The sequence below is a fragment of the Tenrec ecaudatus genome, chromosome 4 (genome assembly GCF_050624435.1).
Source record: "Tenrec ecaudatus isolate mTenEca1 chromosome 4, mTenEca1.hap1, whole genome shotgun sequence".
Classification (NCBI taxonomy): domain Eukaryota; kingdom Metazoa; phylum Chordata; class Mammalia; order Afrosoricida; family Tenrecidae; genus Tenrec; species Tenrec ecaudatus.
The window spans coordinates 100,175,154-100,188,883 of NC_134533.1; the positions used below are offsets into that span (position 1 = coordinate 100,175,154).

At 35.6% G+C, this 13,730-nt stretch overlaps 1 protein-coding gene across 1 annotated transcript in view; it reads left to right on the forward strand.

The window, feature by feature from the left end:
- Positions 1–13,730, forward strand: part of DYNC2H1 (dynein cytoplasmic 2 heavy chain 1) — a 349,851-nt gene that overhangs the window by 172,942 nt on the left and 163,179 nt on the right. The window contains exons 72-77 of the mRNA XM_075546528.1: positions 3,605–3,670; positions 4,903–4,953; positions 5,643–5,720; positions 6,657–6,788; positions 7,537–7,609; positions 8,298–8,458. Of these exons, the coding sequence (XP_075402643.1) occupies positions 3,605–3,670; positions 4,903–4,953; positions 5,643–5,720; positions 6,657–6,788; positions 7,537–7,609; positions 8,298–8,458 (561 nt within the window). The remainder of the gene's footprint in view (positions 1–3,604; positions 3,671–4,902; positions 4,954–5,642; positions 5,721–6,656; positions 6,789–7,536; positions 7,610–8,297; positions 8,459–13,730) is intronic.

Here is a 13,730-nt window from a genome sequence, read left to right on the forward strand (position 1 = left end):
TGGTTATTAGAATGAATTGTTCACAATTTTTTCTGTTCCTTGTAGTTCTTTTCTTCTCTATAAATAGGCACAAAAATATAGACATATTTATTTTACACATTCTACTGTTCTGCAGCTTCCCCAGTCTTGTAGTAGGTCTTGGAGATTTCTGTAAGTGTAATTATGTTAGCCTTATTGATAGTACTTCAAATACCATACAATTATATATTACTTTACTTATGCACTATTGGTGGATGTTAGAGTTTATTTTTTGTTGTTAGATAGAGATCTACAATGAATATTCCATTCAGTACACTCATCTTTAAATGTAAGAAATTCTAATCAATAGATTTTTCGATGGAATATAATTTCTTGTCTGAGCTATGTACATTAAAAATTCTGTAAAATAAAAAAAATTTGTAAAATACTGTTGCAGTGCCTTTTGAAAAAAATTTTCCATTTCATACCACTGCTCGCAGAGACAGCGCCTGCTTTCTTACATTCTTGTCAACCCAAAATATGTATCTTCAAGGTAGCTTACCAATGATATCTTAGTCTTTTCTTCTTGTCTGTATTGTTTTAAAGGAGTTTCTTTTTATCTTTTACCTCAATTGCCATATTTATCCAAGTTCTTATTATTCATGGACTAAGCTTTTGCTTTATAGAACAAATGTACAATAATGTAATTGTAATTATCTTTGGATTTTTCCTACTTATATTTGTAGATTATTAATATATGATTATTTTATGCAGTTTTGATTCTTTTAAACTTTCTAGGCAATAATTTTTATTTTAGCCAATCTCCTGATAATAATTTTTTATTCATCTTTTTAAAACATATGTACTAAACTAGACTTGATTTGTGAAAATGTTATCAATATGTTTTTTTAAAGGTACGTAGAAATTCTTTTTAAAAGTGGATATGGTATAAACATATTTATTAATTAAAATATTTTTTTAATAGCTAATAATTTTTTTCTTGTTTCTAGTTTGTAAACCTACATCTCAATTTTAATAATCTTATTTTACTTTTTGTGCATGTAGTATAATTATTGGTTAGATATATCTTTAAGTAAACCAAAGCAAACCACTGCAGTCTGTTTCAGTAACTGTGTACAGTGTTCCTTAAGCTGTAAATTCACTGGACTGGATAGCTTCATCTTTCTCCCAAGAAGCAGCTGGGAGCTTTGAACTGCCAGTCTTGTGGTTAGCAACCCAATGCTTACTGGACAGGACCACCACGGCTCCTTACCGCCATATAGTGTTTGAAATATTTCATGATGTAATTGGAGAAGTTACAATAAATATTCTGTATCCAGAATTTGATAGTCTCTCTTTACCTTTTACAGATATAGTTAATCTAGTCAAAGGCGGCATTTCATTCACTAGGAGAGCGTGGAGAGGCTTCAGGCCCCACTTAGAACGTTTCAATGCCCTTCTTGAGTCAGACCTTTCTATTGTGAAGAGCAGAGCATGGCTTTTTAAAACATTCCTAGGGCTTACAGTTCTTAATGGCATGTTTTTAATTGTTGATTGAATATCCATTTTTTCAAGTTCATATTTATATATGAAAAATATTAAAAGTTATGCAGCATGAGTTCATTATAAAATAGAGTTTCGCTGGTGAGTAAGAATTCAGAAAGCACATTAATCATACAGTAATGAGCTACGTTTCTCAAGATTTAGCACTACAATCTTACTCTGGATGGCACCAATTACATATTTTCATGAAAGCTTTTTGAGTGGTTAGCAATCAGCATAACATTAAATTGCCGAAAGCCTCGGAGATCTACTGGGTCCTGATAGTCTAGTCCTCAGAGTCGAGTAAACCTTTTAGATGGTTGCTGTGAGCTGGAATTGACTCTTGGCAGGAAGTTTGGTTGTTTTTGTTTGTTTGTTTTGGTTTAAGTGATAAAAATCACAAAATTCAAATGGTGGAAACATAGGCTCATTGTGACGGTTGTTCTGTATATATGTTGAGTGACCATTCTGGCTCTAAAGTTTTTTTTCAATGCTTGAAGTAGACTAGTTACAGCCAGGTTTCTTTTATACAGGGAGGAAGAGAAAGACCAACCATGGGCCAATGGTAACATAATTGATTCAACCCTACACTTGCTTTTATGGAGATAAAATAATTTGACCCTGTAGCCCCAAAATGGGCCCTTTGAAATTTAAAATAAGCAATGCCAGACTCTTTTTCACTCAGTCACAATGGCCAAATTCCATCGCTGCACTACCGAGAGTGAGAGCCCAGCTAAATTGAAGTACGTACCATCACCGCCAGCAGTGTTCTTGCCTTCTTAACATTGTGACAGCACTGCCAAGCATACAGCATCAATGTACAAAACAGTACGATGGCAGAGCTCTTACTCTTGTAAATGTGAAGTACCAGAGAATGCAGTTGTATTCTAATTTAATCCTTAGAATTTGAGTCAATTCCCACAATATAAAATTTTAATTAAAAAACCTTTTTTATTGTAATGAAACTTTTTATTGTATGGGTGGGGGGCAGAATGTGTTATTTAGGATCAGACAGCTGGATTCAGACACTGATTATTAGAAGCTGGCTGTTTGGCAGCACCTAATAGAAACTGCCGAGCCATCAGTTTCTCTTCCTAGAGTCTCCCTTGGTGTCAATCTCCTTTCTTCCCTTTCCTCATTGGTTCCCCTTGCCCTTGAAAGCTGAGTCTGCATTTCTCTCGTACTTTCTGTTTCCCCTTTTCTATCTGTCTTCTTTCTTTAGACTCTTGGGCATGGTCTGTGTTTGAGGTGGCGTAGTGGCTAACATGGGCCGTGCTAATCACACGGTGAGCAGTTGAAACCACCACCCACTGCACTGGAGGAAGTGCAGTAAAGATGTACAGACGTCGAAACACAGGGACAGCTTTACTCTGCCCTAGAGGGTCGTTCTGAGTTGCATCAACTTGATGGCACTGAGTTTTATTTTTCGGAAGTCAGAATTGACTCAATGGCAGGGAGTTCTAATAGAACTGTTTATTGATAGAGCCTATTCTTGATTTGGCTTTTATTTCACTAGGAAGATGTTGAGTCATCTGATAGTTTCGTTTGTAGTTCCTAAGCACATTCATATGCTAGTTTTGCTGCTTTTCTGTAAATACACATTTGTATGATTATTTGTTGGTTTAGTTTACTATCTCTTTTTACTAAGTGGAAAATTAAGAGTTCACTGGCATCTTGTTTAATTTCAAAAGTTCATGTCTAGCAAGGAGAAAGAAGTTGTGATAATAGCATGTAATTACCCATAGGTTTAAATGTACAAAATGACAAATTGGTAATTGATAATGCAAAAGATTGATCTGTTAATAGTGATTCATTTGACCCTCATATTTGGATTTTTCTTGGCTAAATAAATTAGATCCTTCCCTTTCAATTACATATACAGGTTGCTTAATTTTAGCATTTTTGGCAAACCTTCTAGTACCTTTTCTATCCTTCCTCCAACCCCAACTTAGATCTGTTTATTTTTATAAGTATAATTTGAATAGTGATTTTGCTTTGTATATTAATGAGTAGATGATTTAAAGAGTGAATGTGAACAGAAATTTAAGAACTATAATTTTACAAATATAAATTTATATAATACAAAATAACTTATTTTTTTCAGGCTGATCAATTAATGTTCGCTTTGCATTTTGTTCGAGGAATGCACCCTGAACTCTTTCAAGATAATGTAAGTTTAATTAAAGAAGGAATTTTCATAGAAAATTCATAGAAATGTAGTTACAGGTGGATTTATAGTTACATAAGAAATTGCATTCAGTTAAAGGATAAGCTCAATTTTTTGAAATGAGGGCATAAAACAGGGAAAGCAATGCATGCAACTCATGAAATTGCTCATGTTTTTCTGAACAGTGTATAGGATCCAGAAAAGTCAACCTTATTTTCCTGGTCTGAACAGTGGCACTCACAAGTAGGAAAAAGTTAAACAAAATAGATACTCATTATTTATTAACGTCACAGGTTTTTCAGAGTCAGCACATGAAACGAGTATGGAGAGGCTCAAATGCTTTGACCTTTGTGTTTATATCTATCTTCTCATGCACAGCGTTTTTCTGTGACTTCATTTTGGTTTGCCCTTACCAAACTTCAGAAGAACAACCCTGAAGCTAGAGCTAACTAATGCATTTCTGATCTGCTCCTAGTTTTATTTTTTCAAAAGTCATTTGCAAGTGATTTTGGTCATTTCCATGCCATTATCATCAAGCGAGGCTCTAATGCCGAGAGCGCAAGCAGGCAGGGTCTATGGACAGTCAGCTTTGACCTAGTAGCCCTGCGTACATGTGTCAGATTCACTATGTTCTGGGGTCACCTCCTCCTTTTGTTAGACGTGTGAGCCATTCTGAAGTCAAGGCTCATGTTCTGTCCACAGCCATTATCCGAGAGGATGGTGATTATAACCCACCAGTTGCTTTCTTGGAAAAAGTCTGCTTCCATAAAGATATACAGCCTTGGAAACCTGCGCAGTAGTTCTGCTTGTTCTGTAGGGTTTTACGAATGGACGGTAGCAAGTCTTTAATGTTCCTATCTATTGGTGGAGATTAGTATGTTCTAGAACAAATACATTATGAACAAGTGCTATCTGGATGTGACAGTAGAATTTCTGGATATTGAGATATATATATATGTGTGCATGTTATTTATGTAAATATAGACATACATACACGTGTACACATTTGCACTTTTGTTTTAATAAAATAATTTCTATTATATTCAAGTTAATATTTTGTTTTGGTACATGTACTGGTTTTTATGATCTTAGTGTTATAGTAGAAAGATATGAAAGGAGTCATATATTTTTTCAGAGCCCTCCGAAGGCTTCATTGTAAGCCTTCATTGTATTAAGAATATTTTGTTAACTAGAGAATATTTTTATGTTTTTGTTTCCTTGTTTTTATTTAATAGGAATGGGATACCTTTACAGGTGTGGTTGTTGGAGATATGTTACGGAAAGCTGTAAGTTAAAATAATATTCTCAGGAAACAGTTGTGGCTATGGAGATCACAAAACCTAATTTTCTTCCTAACAATTTTATCATTGATACTACTGTTATCTCATTGGAATATTGCATTGTCTATATTGCCCTCATTTTAAAATAGACTTAATTTATATTTTGTCTTTGAATATTATATTTTCTTAATAATATTAACTAAATAATAAGAAGTAAATTCAGTTCTCCCTTTCCCCAGTTTATGTTTTTTATTCCAAGAATACCTTTATAATCTATAAGGAAGTGAAATCTTATATTTAGGAACTTTAATTAATGTAATTTAAGAAATTTTAAAAATTTAAACTTTTAATAGCATAATTCAATTTTTCCCCTCCAGTGAATTTGTCATGTCAGTATACCCAAACTGTAATATACAACCGACATTCATTCTGAAACGTAGTATTTAATAGTATAATTCCATAGATGGCTCTTATATTTCATGAAAGATTAAACACAATGAAAATGAATGCAGCACTTGTCAAAGTGATTATATATAACATAATTAGGAATCTTTCATGTTAACGTGTAAAATAAATAAGGAATAAAGAAATAATACATAGAATGAACAAGTGTTTGTAAACATAGCTAATTAATTAATTTTTCAAAGTCTAATTTTATTCATATATACCAAAGACAGTAACTGATTTTATTAAAGGACTCTCAACAAAGAATACGTGATCAGCTTCCATCTTGGATAGATCAGGAAAGAAGCTGGGCGGTGGCAACACTAAAGGTATTCCTTTCCTACTACAAGGGTGTGTGTGGGTGTGTGGGTGGGTGTGGGTGTGTGTGTGTGTGGGTGTGTGGGTGTGTGTGGGTGTGGGTGTGTGTGGGGGTGTGTGTGTGGGGGTGTGGGGGTGTGTGTGGGTGTGTGGGGGTGTGTGTGTGTGGGTGTGTGGGTGTGTGTGGGTGGGTGTGGGTGTGTGTGGGTGGGTGGGTGGGTGTGTGGGTGTATGTGGGTGTGTATTGCATTGTTTCTGTTGGCAAGACATTCTTTGTTGCAATCAGTTTTGCTGATTCCGTGATTATGAGAAAGTTCTTAAGTAAAAAGTATCAGTTTTTCTCAATAGATTGATGGAAAAATTTCAGAGATACTCTGAAGAGATAATACTATTTTTGAGAAAGAGTTTATGTATTTATGTTGGGGAGATCTCTGAGAGATGATAAGATTTAAGATCAATATTGAATGAAGAGTAGAAGTTAACAGGTACTGACGGGAGTTCGAATGTTCTGAACAAATGAATATGACTTAGAAGATATGATTTGTTATGGCCCATGATATGAAATATGGCAAACTTTTGGAATCTAATATGATCCTCCAATTTGCTGCAGTGCTTAAACTTGTACTTAGCTTAGAATCTAAGCCTTAGATGATATCATGTCTTTTCTCCACAAGGTGGAGACAGTTAAATGCAAATATTTTGATGTAGAGAAAAGATTTATTACCAGTGGCTTAGTTTAAGTGATGTAGTACTACTCTATAGAAATGTCTACTTTTATTTAATTTTGGATTTAACATTGAATAGTCTACCATATTATTTCTGAACTACAAGTACAAAATAAATGATTAACAATTTATAATATTTTTTTAAATTTACTTTTTCAAATTAAAACAAAGATGTGTTTACATGTGTTCTCTGCCATGAATTTTCCTTTTAATTTTTTTTAGATTACTCTTCCTACTCTCTATCAGACCCTCTGCTTTGAGGACGCAGCTCTGTGGCGTACTTACTATCACAATTCAGTGTGCGAACAAGACTTTCCGTCTATTCTTGCCAGAAAAGTTTCCTTATTTCAGCAGGTAAAATTTGGCATTATCTAAATGGAAAGAGGTTTTCAGAAGCAGTTTACAAAGAAGCTTTGCCTTCAAATGCTGTATGACCTTTAAGGTGGTATAGTCATGCATAGCGGAGCAGACTCATTGGTGAGCAAGGAGTTTGTGTCCATTTCCTCTCCAAATTCAATCATGAAAGCTACCGCTGGGCTCCACCCTCTGATTGCCCACCCTTTGTGGGCAAGTCCTACAGGAATTACACTGCTGGCTTGGGTTTCTGTCCACTTTGAGTCTCCATATATATGAATTTTATCTCACTAAGTGTGTTGAAACTAACACCGGCACTAATAAATTCATCATGTCAGAGCCCAGGCATCTAGGCATATCCGTGTCGTGCATTTGAAACTGCAAGGCTGGGCCTGCAGCCTCTGTTTTGCTGTCACCACAAAGGCCTTACTTCCATAGTATTGTTTTCACCTGTGGCTTGGCCCTTCAGTAGACTCTAAAGACAATCCCATGACTTTCGCATGCCGATAGCGTCTTTTGATGACAGGTTTCAGGAGGTAAATGGATCCCAGCAGTATTTCGGATATCAAAATCAGACCCTATTTTATACCTGTTGTGACAGTTTTCAAGTCAGGGTAATGCTATGGAAGAATAGTATTATACCAGATTTTATAAATAGTTGTATTTACTTAATTGGCATAACTGTAGTTTAATTACGGCTTTTGTGGAAACATTGTTACTTTAAAACAACTTGTACTTCCATTTTAAGGTTCTTGTGGTACAAGCGCTCCGACCAGACAGATTGCAGAGCGCCATGGCTCTATTTGCATGTAAAACTCTGCGTAAGTACTGCTTGTCTAGAACTACATGACTGACAAGAATTATCTGTGTTTTATCAACATTTTCTTTGACCTTATCTTGGAAAAATCCTAAGGTCTTTTTATTTTACTTCATTTTACTTACCTTACAGAATCTCCTTAGTTTGAAACCTAGTCCTCTATGTTGGATATGACCATACATAATGTGTATTAAATTTAATGCATAGTTGGCATTCTATAGTTAGTTACAGTGTTTAGGCTTCTAAAAATTATTTTCTTATGAAAGAATTTGTGTTTAGAATTTTAAAGTAGAGGAACCAATATTTGTGCATAATCTTTTCTCTCTAGGTTTTACTCGCGGTATAATTTAATCCTTCTCACATACCTGGGTTTAGTCGTCTCCAGAAAGGAGAAAATTATATATTGAGCCCTAACACTGACTGTGTCTCTTTTTTTAATCTGCTAAATGTGGTTATCAGGGTATCTATCTCTCAAGGTTGTCGTAATAATTAGATTATTTTAAATATAAAGTATTTAGATTAATGCCTGGTATACACTAGCATGTGAATAGTTATAGAGGGAAACATTTTAATTAGGTATGGGATTGTAATTCACTTAGGTACTATTGAGTATGTATAATGAAATTGGTTTTACTGAATAATTTTTCTGATTTATGTTGTCTTTTATCTTTAACTTCCTTAATAATCTTTAGAACTGAAAGAGTTGTCTCCTCTTCCTCTGAATCTCAAACGTTTATACAAAGAGACGCTGGAAATCGAGCCTGTCCTGATCATCATTTCCCCGGGTGCTGACCCTTCTCAGGAACTGCAGGAACTGGCCAATGCCGAAAGAAGTGGAGAGTGTTACCATCAGGTCAGTGCCCCGCTGTTTTCACTTTGATATGATTCATCTTTGCTTGAGTGGGGCAAGGAATGGCTTCTCATTGCCCTCATCCTAATCCCTGGAACTTAATGCTACTCTACCCATGTAGTTCAGTTCAGGAGAACGTGATGAGGAGATTATCCTGGTATCTGAAGAGATCCAACATTACGAAAAGTGCCCTTCTAAGGAAAACAGAGGGTCAGCGTGAGAGAGGGAATTGGAAATGTGTCCTTACTGATGTGCAGGAAGTATATTTTCTTGAATAAATGTATCTTATTTTTCTGAGATAAAGTTGGCAACTTTTGTTCTAATTGACTTTTCTCCAATTTATTTTGCATGCAGTTTCACAATTTTACTTTATTAAAGTACTTTTCAGTTTTTGATAAGCCTACAAATAATCTATTGTCACCAAAGCAATAAGTAGTAACTAAAAAATAAATTTTGTAGCAACCAGAAATGAAAATATAAAACTCTCACGAGGAACCGTGTAAAGTGGTAAATAGCACAGAATCAGGACTGCCAGGCTCCAGTGTATAGGACTGCCCAGCCTTACTCTATGGAGTGCCATTCGGACCCTGATGATTGTCAATAAGAGATTAGTTTATCCATTAGGACAACTTTCAGTTGTCAGTGAAATGTCTTGAGGTAGGAGAATCTTTTCTTATAGAAAGATAAAACATAATTTATGTACTTTCTATTATTTAACTTTTATGGAGAAGATAACTAAGTTTTGATATTAATCTGGCTTTTCATAACTTTTTACTAAACCTAATTACAAAGGTATAGAGATTGTTTTAGGCTTACCTAATTATTAGGAAATAGGAGAAGATTATTTATTTTTATATCTCAAATGGAAATGAAAAATTGTTTTAAATTCTCTTAATTTTCATATCTAATATAAATGTAATATGAATTTTTAGATGATCTAATATTTTAGGAAGATAATTTTTATCATTTTGTATATTTATAATCCATTGTACAATTAGAACATCTGAACTTGTGTATAAAGGTATTACACTTACAAATGGTTTAATAGAGTAAAATCTTGACATTTGGGCAGATTTATTCATTATTTTATTATAAAACATTTTTAATTGCTATTGAATATATTCAGAAAAAATGAGACTTGAAGAAGTTTGTAGAAAAATACCATTATCTTTTCATTTAATTGCCCACTAATTTTTGAAGCCTCCTCCTATGTGTATATATATATAAAATGTAAAAATTTTAACACTAAAACTATTTTTGGTAATCAGTTTCATGAGACTTCAATGATAGTATATATATATTTTTCTGACAGCAAATGTTTTCTTCTTAAAGTTTTTCAAAACTTCTGTCTGTTGTTACATAATATATACATTTTGGAAATTTTTGAGTTCTTGCTTTAGTTAATATTTCAATTAATCAAAAGTATTTTCCTCTAATTCTTTCATTTATGTATTCACATTTTTTGCATGTGATTTACTAATGACAAAATAATAATTTGAATTATATAACATATCAGAAAATGTGGGAATCAATTCAACTTCTATTTCTATAATCCCTTAAATTGAAAAATTAACAATATCCCAGTATTTATTACCTCATTTGTTATATACTTTAATAGGCAATGAATCAGATGTAGTTCCTATTCTCAACCACTTCAAGTCTAATTCAGAACTCAAATCAGCACTTGGAAGATCAGCTAAAATACTCTGTTGTACATGCAATGAAAAAAGAAATCACTGTGGTTTGAAGTAATCTATAACAGTGAAGTAATATATAATAGTGCTCATGACACGGTTTTGATGAAGTATGTAGTAAAAAGCTTTGAGCCAAGACATGCTAACCACAAAGTATGTGGTTGAAGCTCACCAGCCTCTCTGTGGGAGAAAAATGAGAGTGTCTACTTCCATTAAAGATTTAGATCATTAAAAAAAAGATTTAAAGTCTTAGAAAATCAAAGGCAGATTTACTCTGCTCTAACGGGTCACTCTGAGTCAGAATCGACTTGGTGGCAGTGAGTTTAGTCTCAGTTTTGGTGTTGTTGGACAACTAACACAAGGTCAGAGATTCAAACCCATCACCCACTCCATCAAAGAAAGATCAAACTGTCTTCTGTAATGACCCATATCTTATCAGCTATCAGGAATCAAAGAACAAAAAAACCATATCATTGTGTGCTCACCTTCCCAATATGATAGCAGAAGACAAATGGGTACATAAGTAAATGTGGTGAAGAAAGCTGATGTTGCCCGGCTATCAAAAGATAAAGTGTCTGGATTCTTAAAGGCTTGAAGGTAAACAAGCGGCCATCTAGCTCAGAAGCAACAAAGTTCACATGGAAGAAGCACACCAGCTTGTGTGATCATGAGGTGTCGAAAGGATCGGGTATCAGGCATCAAAGAACAAAAAATCAAATCATTGTGATTGAGAGGGAGTGCAGATTGGAGACCCAAGACCCATTTCTAGGCAACTGGACATCCTCTTACAGAAGGGTCACGGGGAGATGAGCCAGTGAGGGTGCAGGGTAGCAATGATGAAACGTACAACTTTCCTCTAATTCCTAACTGCTTCTAACACACCCCCCCTGCACCCCCTACTATCATGATCCCAATTCTACTTTACAAATCTGGCCATGCCAGAGCATGTACACTGGTACAGATAGGAACCGGAAGCACAGGGAGTCCAGAACAGATGATCCCTCCAGGACCAGTGGTGAGAATGGCGATACTGGGAGGTTGGAGCGAAGGTGGGATAGAAAAGGGGAACCGATTACAAGGATCTACATGTGACCTCCTCCCTGGGGCACGGACAACAGAAAAATGGGTGAAGGGAGACGTTGGAGAATGTAAGATGACAGAATAATTTATAAATTATTAAAGGGTTTGTGGAGTGGGGGGCGGGGAAGGAGGGAAAAATGAGGAACTGATACCAAGGGCTCAAGCAGAAGGCAAAGGCTTTGAGAATGATGATGGCAATAAATGTACAAATTTGCTTTACACAATTGATGTATGTATGGATGGTGTTAAGAATTGTACGAGCCCCCAATAAAATGATTCAAAAAAAGACTCATATCTTCAGAAACTATTTGTAAGTTTACTGTGAGTTAGAATCAACTCTATGGTGGTGGGTTTGGTTTTATAGTGGGGTAAATAATATATGTAAATATAAGTATTATAAAATACATATACACACAGATACCACTTGACTGACACATAAGTACTTTACAAATTTAATTTTAAAACAGATGGAAGAATTTAGATTGATATAGTATTAGCACATAGCCTCTTTAGACTTTTAAAAAGTTTTATTGGTGTATAAGTCACATATGATGTAATGTAATACTTTAATCATAATTTTTAAAGTTGTGCAGTCATCACCACAATCCAATATTAGAACATTTTCTTTCTTGTACTCATTGCTATTAGCTCCCCATTTGCCCCCAACCTTCCTTGGCTGGCCTACCCTCAGAAACCATTAATCCACTTACTTTCTCCAAGATTTACCTATTTAGGATTTCATACGCCCCCCAAAAATACAACAATAACAAAGTGATACAGATAAAAACCTCAATTAAAAACAAAACAGAAAAGATTAAAATCCAGAACAATTTCAAAACAGGTCAAAGGGGTGATCAAATGATAAGCTGTTACATTTTAACCTAACTGCATCTGCAGTAGCCCACTTTCCACTGCACCTTCTGCCTGATAGCAGGACTGTTCACATCCCTTGATGATGGTTGGAGGGGATTCACCAGAAGCTTAATCCATGTGGGGACCCTATAAATGGATCGAGGCTTCCACTGTCAACCATAGCCTTATGCAAACAGGGTGTTTACATTTCCTCCTTTGGAATTGGATTTTATTATTTATAATCCTTGGATCATACAGGCTGGTGTGTTTCTTCCATGTGGACTTAGTTGATGCCTCATTTAGATTGTTGATTGAAGACAAGCCATTAACATTTTAGATTCTTGATAAATCTAACAGAATCTTAGAATTAAGTCATCACCTAGTCTAACTTTTTTTTAAGATCATTTTATTAGGGGCTCTTACAATTCTTGTTACAATCCATACATCAATTGTATCCTACATATTAGTACATATATTACATCGTTTTTCTAGACATTACTTTCCATTGAGTCCTTGGGATCAGCTCCCTCCCCCTTTGTTCCCCCACCCCAAACCCTCGTGGCCCCTTGATAGATTATAGATTGCTGATTATTTTCAAGTCTCACACCTTCCCTGTCTCCCTTCCCCTCTGGATTCTGTTGTTCTTCCCCCTGGAGAGGTGTGTGTGTGGTTATGTGCCCTTCATTGCGATCTGTGCCCCACTCTGCCCCATCACTCCCCTTCTTCCTCCTACCCTTTGGTTCCTGGGTTCCATGTGTCATGAGTTTTATCTCTTGCCTCTACCTATGTACATGCTCCCGTCTAGTCCAGAGTGGGAAGCAGCACTGGGGTCATGATAGGGGGCGGGGGTGAGGAGGCCTCAAGGGATCAGAGGTATATTGCACGATCCATTAGTGCTCTACTGCACTCTGATTGACTCATCCCCTCCCTGCTTCTTCTATGTGGGGGGATGTTCCTTTGTCCACAGATGGGCTTTTGGTCTCTGTTGCAACACCCCTCCATTCTCACCAATGCATTTTTGTTTGTTTACTGTTTGTTGTGAGTCTTCTGATGCCATTTCCCAGTCTCGACACCTCACAATTGCATCCACTGGTGTGCTTCTTCCATGTGGGCTTTTTGCTTCACTGTTGGATGGCCACTTGTTTAACTTCAAGTCTTTAAGACTCCAGACACTGTTAGTAGCCAGGCACCATCATCTGTCTTCATCACATCTGCGTAGGCACCCATATTGTCTTAAGCAATCAATTGGGGAGTGAGCATCACAGAATGCCAAAGTGTTCTTGTACTGAAGGAAGGTATGAGCCGAGACCCAAGGCCCATCTGGAACCTCAGTGTATTGCCTTTTAAATATATGTACATAGGCCAATAGCTTTATTGTTATGGATTAATGTATTTACATAGGTGCACACCTCTGTTACTCTCCCTCTCCATGCCTTCACAGTATAGAAATCCTATGTACTGACTGTATTTAGGATTATTAAGCTTTTGTTTGAGTATTTTTAATGATTGAAATTTTCTGTTTAAAAAGTAGTTTAACCCACTACATGGAGAAGAGATTGATGTTAAGGATTGGGGAAATTGAAATAGTGTTTCATTGAGAGATCAGGATTCATATTCTGCTTTTTTGGCTCTTTATACTCCATATCTCT